This window comes from Salvelinus sp. IW2-2015, linkage group LG16 (assembly GCF_002910315.2).
Source record: "Salvelinus sp. IW2-2015 linkage group LG16, ASM291031v2, whole genome shotgun sequence".
NCBI lineage: Eukaryota > Metazoa > Chordata > Actinopteri > Salmoniformes > Salmonidae > Salvelinus > Salvelinus sp. IW2-2015.
Genome location: NC_036856.1, coordinates 42,720,650 through 42,728,904, shown reverse-complemented (window position 1 = coordinate 42,728,904; position 8,255 = coordinate 42,720,650). Strand labels below are relative to the sequence as shown.

General features: G+C 41.7%; 1 protein-coding gene across 1 annotated transcript in view; it reads right to left on the bottom strand.

Moving 5' to 3' along the window:
* Positions 1-266: 266 nt before the first annotated feature.
* Positions 267-8,255, bottom strand: part of rhpn1 (rhophilin, Rho GTPase binding protein 1) — a 31,360-nt gene continuing 23,371 nt past the window's right edge. The window contains 8 exon segments of the mRNA XM_070447696.1: positions 267-3,500; positions 3,503-3,593; positions 4,744-4,896; positions 5,012-5,158; positions 5,246-5,322; positions 5,430-5,624; positions 5,713-5,835; positions 6,036-6,192. Coding sequence (XP_070303797.1) covers positions 3,388-3,500; positions 3,503-3,593; positions 4,744-4,896; positions 5,012-5,158; positions 5,246-5,322; positions 5,430-5,624; positions 5,713-5,835; positions 6,036-6,192 — 1,056 coding nt within the window. The 3' untranslated portion in view covers positions 267-3,387.

Sequence of the window (8,255 nt, the reverse complement as noted above, 5' to 3'; positions counted from 1 at the left end):
ATACACACATCAATGGATCAAAGCATTTTTTCATAAATAGCAATGTTTTTTTTAATGATGGGTTGCATTTCACTACACCCGTAATGACATCTACTAAATACGTATATGTGACCAATAAAATTTGATTTGAAAAGACTCAAACTTATCTGGCCATATCTGATACAATAACCAGGGTTATAGTGACACCTGCTGGTTACCACAGAACTACAATTATATAACTGAACATGACAACCCTGAGAACCGGTTACCATCAATGGAGACAAATCAGTGATCCACTCCTTTAATTAAATTTAGAAAAGTCTGCAAGTCACACTCTCACACACACACACACAGGAATAGACAGTTGATTATATATGAGCAGCCAGCCATGATTTTCAGTTTCTCAAAAAAAATAAAGCAGTACAAATCCCTTAATTAACAAAACATCTAAAATAATCACAGAAATGCACACAACCAAAAACAAACATCAACACCACAGAACACCATGGCAGACAGATTTCACAAATCAGAAACACACATCTAAACTTCATAATTGAGATGAAAATAACATGAAATATTGGAATTTCAAAATACTATTTGGGTATCCAAATATTGAAAATGTAAAAAAGAAAAGCGGCCTTAATAAATGTAGCATCAGCTTTCCTCTATGCTGTTAAATTAGATTGATAGCTGGTTTCTACTTGGTAGACGGTCCATTCTCATCTTCAACTCTACTTAGTAGCAGGTCTTTATAAAAACAACACATCATTATTATTCTAAAATCTGTGTGCTGTGTTGGTCTGAGCAGTAGTAGGTCAACTAAGTCCGTATATCCCCTAATGTACCACGTTAACCATTTCAGTGTCACAAGATACAGGTAACTGCCCAAATAATGGCAACACTTGAGTAAATGAGGCATACACAGTAGTATATTGAAAGCAGGTGCTTCCACACAAGTGTGGTTCCAGAGTTAATTAAGCATGTAACATCCCATCATGCCTTGGGTCATGTATAAAATGCTGGGCTGGCCATTATTTTGGCTACAATGTCTTTGCCCCAATCGGATGACAATGCCCCCGTTCACAAGTCATCACTGAATGGTTTGATGAACATGAAAACAATGTAAACCATTTGCCATGGCCATCTCAGCCACTAGATATCAACTCAATTGAAAAGTTATGGGAGATTCTAGAGCGGTGCCTGAGACAGCGTTTTACACCACCATCTACAAAAGACCAAATTATGGAATATTTTGAGGAAGAATAGTGCTGCATACCTTTAAGAGAGTTCCAGACACTTGTCAAATCTATGCCAAGGTGCATTGAATCTGTTCTGGCTCATGGTGGCCCAACACCCTTTTACGACACTTAATGTTGGTGTTGCCTTTATTTTTGGCAGTTTCCTGTATGTAGAGCATTTGTTTTCCCAAGAAGAGAGTAATTGCAGAACACCATTAGGGGCGTTTTCCAATATATATATTTCTTGATATAAAAAGTTACACCCATTGATTCTTGCCATTGGTCCGTGGTCATTTCTGTGGCATTGTAGCTAAGCCTAACCTTTTTCCTAACCTTAACCTCAGTCTCCAAACATGGCTCACTAATCCACCTAACCTGCTATGTAAACAAATCATGTGTTGAGAAACCATCAGTCTCATAACACCGGAACTGACCGATGGCAGGTATCAATGGGCATTTCCTGATAGCAGGGAACACCCATATTAAGAAACATCCCAAATTGTGGTCTGCAATTACACCATATTAATTTTTCTGCACCTATGAAGTCACAGTGCATAAGAATGTAGTACAAAACATCAGTAGAAAAACTAATACACATACACTGAGTGAAAAGAACATTAGGAACGCCTTCCTAATATTGAGTTGCACACCCTTTTGCCCTCAGAATAGACTCAATTCATTGGGGCATGGACTCTACAAGGTGTTGAAAGTGTGGCTGGATGCTGGCCCATGTTGACTCCAATGCTTCCCACAGTTGTGTGAAGTTGGCTGGATGTCCTTTGGGTGGTGGACCATTCTTGATACACACAGGAAACTGTTGAGTGAAAAACCCAGCAGCTATAGTGGTTCTTGACACACTCAAACCGGTGCGTCTGGTACTTACTACCATACCCCATTCAAAGGCACTTAAATCTTTTGTCTTGCTCGTTCACCCTCTGAAAAGGCACACAAGCACAATCCAGGTCAATTGTCTCAAGGCTTAAAAGTCCTTCTTTAACCCGTCTCCTCCGCTCATCTACACTGATTGAAGTGGATTTAACAGGTGATCATCACTTTCACCTGGTCAGTCTCATGGAAAAAGCAGGTGTTTCTAATGTTTTGTCCACTCAGTGTATAACCATTGAAATACTTTGAAGGTAGTCATTTGTCCTCAACTATCAAACAGAACCAAAGGACTTTACATCAACAACTCTAGAACACTGGTAGGAGAATGGAATGCAGTGCTATGGCTACAGCTATACATTCTCTGCTGCACAATGCTTTAACTTGAGGAAGTGAGGGCTAAACTCAGGTCCTGAATGGATGTCCTCGTTTTTACTGTTGAGAGTGGAGTGACCTCGTTAGAACTGGAGTGGAAAAGCAGGACTCTGGGATACAGTAAAACATGTTTTTAACATTAAGACCAGTGGTGTAGTGGAGGGTAAACGCAAAAAATGTAAAAGCTGTTTGTGCACCTTTTTTTACGGGAGCATTTACCCAGCTTTTGCAGAAAAAATGCATTGAAAGTATACGAAGCATTATTATTCTCCACGAAAGGCGATCAGTGTTTATACACCTATATTTTCACTGATTAAGACATGTGGTCTTTGGATCAGCGGCTGTAGTTTGACATTAAGTCTTCTTCCATCTCTAAAATAGTAAGCTACAATAACACTGGGCCCCAACATTTAGCCTATTTTGGGACATCATTTACATTGTCTTAACTCCCTCAGCGACAGATGCATGCAGTCACCTGCTTTCTAAAACTTTCTCTGCAGTTGCTGTAATCTGGACCAAGCATCCTTTCCTACGATCCTCCTCTTCCTCTCCTTGCTGCAATAACACATTCAATATCCAGTCATTTACAACACATCCTTGTATTGTAACATGTCCACCTGTCATTCCCTGAGTGGTTTGTCTATCTATGGCACTGTCTGAAATGACACCCTATTCTCTAGTGCACTACTATTGGCTGGTAGTGCACTGTATGGAATAGACTAACATGTTTGTTGTGCCCTCAGTACATGGACTCACAGTCCCTCTGTATACATCTCAGTACATGGACTCCACTGTCCCTCTGTATACATCTCAGTACATGGACTCACAGTCCCTCTGTATCATCTCAGTACATGGACTCACAGTCCCTCTGTTACATCTCAGTACATGGACTCACAGTCCCTCTGTATACATCTCAGTACATGGACTCACTGTCCCGAAGGTTTCCAAACGGCAGACTGAAGGTGCTGCCCAGTCTCTTGTGGCTCTGCCTCCTCCCATTCTTCTTCCTGTTCCAGTTGAGTAAGGGGCGGTGCTCTGCCCCTTAGCTCTGCCCATGGTCCGTTGCAGAGCGTTTGCTTCGTCTCCACTGGGGGAGAGCATCACTTGCCTCCTATCCACCTGAACACACACACGAGAGATGTAAAATATAGTGTGTGTTTCATCTCATGAATGTGTGTGTGTGTGTTTACATCTCATGAATGTGTGTGTGTGTGTGTTTACATCTCATGAATGTGTGTGTGTGTGTTTACATCTCATGAATGTGTGTGTGGTGTGTGTGTTTACATCTCATGAATGTGTGTGTGTGTGTGTGTGTACATCTCATAATGTGTGTGTGTGTGTGTTACATCTCATGAATGTATGTGTGTGTGTTACATCTCATGAATGTATGTGTGTGTGTATACATCTCATGAATGTATGTGTGTGTGTATACATCTCATGAATGTATGTGTGTGTGTATACATCTCATGAAGTATGTGTGTGTTATACATCTCATGAATGTATGTGTGTGTGTATACATCTCATGAATGTATGTGTGTGTGTATACATCTCATGAATGTATGTGTGTGTGTATACATCTCATGAATGTATGTGTGTGTGTATACATCTCATGATGTATGTGTGTGTGTTAACATCTCATGAATGTATGTGTGTGTGTTAACATCTCATGAATGTATGTGTGTTGTGTTAACATCTCATGAATTGTATGTGTGTGTTAACATCTCATGAATGTATGTGTGTGTGTTAACATCTCATGAATGTATGTGTGTGTGTTAACATCTCATGAATGTATGTGTGTGTGTTTACATCTCATTAATGTATGTGTCAGGGCTTTACAGCGCAACCATTTTATTTGCATATGTGCCTAAATCTTTGGCTTGTGCGACCTGGAATTGTTATTTAGGAGCACCAGTATGCCTAGAAAGACGAACGATTTAATATTTCTAATATTTGTCATTGTGCGCCTACATTTTTCAACTTAGGGGAACGTTTCCTTGTAAAAGGTAGGGGCACGTTCCCTTGTAACACACACTAAGTTGAAAAATATAGGTGTACACAAAGAAATATAGGCGCACAATGACAAATATTAGAAATATTAAATCGTTCATCTTTCTAGGCATACTGGTGCTCCTAAATAACAATTCCAGGCCGCACAAGCCAAAGATTTAGGCACATATGCAAATAAAATGGTTGCGCTGTAAAGCCCTGCCACACATTAATGAGATGTAAACACACACACACATCCAAGCACAGACACAACCACAACTACCTGTGTATGGTGTGTGTGCAGTGTGATGATGCTGAGTTGTATGCCTCTGTCGCTGCAGCTCTTCAGGATGTGGACCACCTCTCCATGTTTAGCCCACTTAAAGTCCTCTCCATCCACCGCCACTATATAGTCCCCCTCCCTCAAACCTGCCTCCTGAGAAAACACAGTATATTTCATTGCTGCATGAAAAACTGTACAATTTCCATTGGAGAATCTTAGGAAATACAAAAGCAGAGGGTTAAGAGGAGACGGGGTGCTTCTATCTCACCTGGGCACATCCCCCCGGCACCACCCCAGCCACAAGGACAGGAGAGTCTCCTCTAAGAGTCAGCCCCAAACCCCCGTCCCCTCGCTGGAGACTCACCACACGCACCGGCCCCCAGCGTGCCCTCGCACAGAACACTGACAGGGGACCCTGCAGCGCACACAGAGACACCATCATCAACTTCAAAACCTTATGATTTTAATGACTAAGAAAATATGTTTAGTCTCCCTCTCTTACCAGCCTTTGGAAGATGTCAGTGACTGGGACAGTGGAGAAGTTGGGTGGTGTGATGTCTGGTTTGTGCTGGGTTTGAGCTGAGGGACAACACTCACTTACTACTATGTTGTATGTTCAGTAGCTCTAATACACAGACCTCTCACTCAATGTTACAAAAACCACACTCCTTCCCTCCCTCACTCACAGTGTATCTCGGGGGCCTCTGCGGTCTCGTCAAAGTCGTCCTCTCGGTCCATCTCAGAGTATTTGTCAAGGGAGCGTTTGTACATGAAAGAGAGCACCTCCTGTAGAATATCCATCTTCCTCAGGATCTTACATAGACCATGTACTCTCATAGCCTCCTCATGTCTGATCACTGCACAACGCAGGTGGGCCTTCCCTACAGCGTGAGCACACACACATGGAGCTTTAGTAGGTACTCACAACAACCATGCACAAAAATCAAACATCTTTGTGTGTGTACTCACCCAGTTTGCGTCTGTCCTCAGGGTCTCTGAGCACCTGACTGAGTGGGGGTCCAGCAGGAGTACTGACATGGAACTGGAACAGAGCCGTCGCTGACTCTTCGTCACCCCCTTCCTCAATGGACTCTACAGAACATGACAGACACTTTTATACAAAGTGACTGACAGTACAATGACGGCATCCATTTTATGTATGTGCAGGGAGAAGAAAAAAAAAAATTCACCACACACGTCATGTTCGCACCAACTGAGACACACAGGACCACACTGCACACACACGTATGTTCTCCTAAAGCATCATCCTTAACAGATACACAGGTACTTACGGGTGTGGTCACAGAGAGCGACAGCAGCATTGTAGTGAGAGAGGGCTCTAAAGTGTTCTGCTTTCACTTGAACCATGGAGGCCCAGGAGAACGGGACATAGTCCTTCACAAGGGTCTGAGACATGGTCTGGAGTACCAAGCTATACACATCAGATACCTAGAGAGAGATTAAGAGAGAGATGAAAGAGATGCTCAGCAGGCTCTGCTCACACTTACTGGTCTGAAGCAAAACAACGAGTAACAACATTGGACACTTTATATTACACAAAGCCTGGAATTGCCAAGGACTGAGGTCATCTGCCTTTGCCCTAAAGAGCAGGAACCTGGACTTCAAAGAAATTTGAAATACAGACATCGTCATCTGACAAGAAACATGGTATAGAGGAGATGGACCCACTGGTTGCCCTCTAGGTTACAGAGAGCTGGTAGTCCCATCCACCAAACTACCAGGTGTGAAACAGGGAAGAGACTCAAGGAGTATGCTAACTTGGTATAGAGCAGACCTAACACTATTAAATGACTCAAAACAGGAACATTTTACAACATGACCAACAAAAACAGGTAAGAACTCCTGCAGCTCTGTTGCACGCTGGGTATGTACATAGTCAATGGTAGGCTTAGAGGAGACTCCTATGATAGGTACACCTATAGCTCATCTCTTGGCTGTAGTACTGTAGATTACCTTTATCATCGACCTCAACCCAGAGTCTTTCAGAGCGTTCAGTCAGCCCACTGACACCACTATCAGACCACAGCAAAATCACAATCTACTTGAACAGAGCAATAAATCAATCATGAGGCATCGAAGCAGAACAAACTGCACACTATTAACAAATGCTATAGATGGAAAGAAGGCAGTGTCGAAACCTACCAAAAAACTATTGGCCAACAAATCCTATCCCTTCTAGACAACATTTTTTTCTGCAATAGGGAAGAAGGTGTAAACTTAGCAGTAGGAAGCCTGGACAATATATTTGACCTATCAGCTAACATATCAAATTTAAATTCCGGCAGAAAACCTAAGACAACAATGAGAAATGGTTTGATGAAGAATGTAAAAACCTAAGAAAGAAATTGAGAAACCTATCCAACAAAAAACACAGAACCACAACGTCAGCTTACGCCTTCACTATGGTGAAACACTAAAACACAGAACCACAACGTCAGCTTACGCCTTCACTATGGTGAAACACTAAAACACAGAACCACAACGTCAGCTTACGCCTTCACTATGGTGAAACACTAAAACACAGAACCACAACGTCAGCTTACGCCTTCACATGGTGAAACACTAAAACACAGAACCACAACGTCAGCTTACGCCTTCACTATGGTGAAACACTAAAACACAGAACCACAACGTCAGCTTACGCCTTCACTATGGTGAAACACTAAAACACAGAACCACAACGTCAGCTTACGCCTTCACTATGGTGAAACACTAAAACACAGAACCACAACGTCAGCTTACGCCTTCACTATGGTGAAACACTAAAAACACAGAACCACAACGTCAGCTTACGCCTTCACTATGGTGAAACACTAAAACACAGAACCACAACGTCAGCTTACGCCTTCACTATGGTGAAACACTAAAACACAGAACCCACAACGTCAGCTTACGCCTTCACTATGGTGAAACACTAAAACACAGAACCACAACGTCAGCTTACGCCTTCACTATGGTGAAACACTAAAACACAGAAATACACTTAGAAAAGAAGGAACAGCACATAAGAAAACATCATTGTGATTGAAGACTCCATAGAATCAAAATACTTCTGGGAAGATTGGAACACACTAAACAAACACGAAGAGCTATCTAAAATGGAGATAAATGGCCGATAAGGTTGAAGTGGTTTAACAAAGAACCAAAAAATATATACGTGATTATTTACAAAACGTAGAATCATCTATTAAAGACTACCACAACCCACTGGATTCTCCAATTACATTGGATGAGCTACAGGACAAAATACAAACCCTCCAACCCAAAAAGGACTGGTGTTTTAATTTATTTATTTTTTATTTAACCAGGAAGGGCTCATTGAGATTTAAAATCTATTTTTCAAGAGCGTCCTGGCCAAGATAGGCAGCACCAAGTCATTACAAAAATTACAGACAGACAACATGAAAAACTACAAGTAATCTAGTAAAAACCATTGAATTCACAAGAGTATAACAATATCAAAAACAGCAAATTAAAAACATTGACAGGTC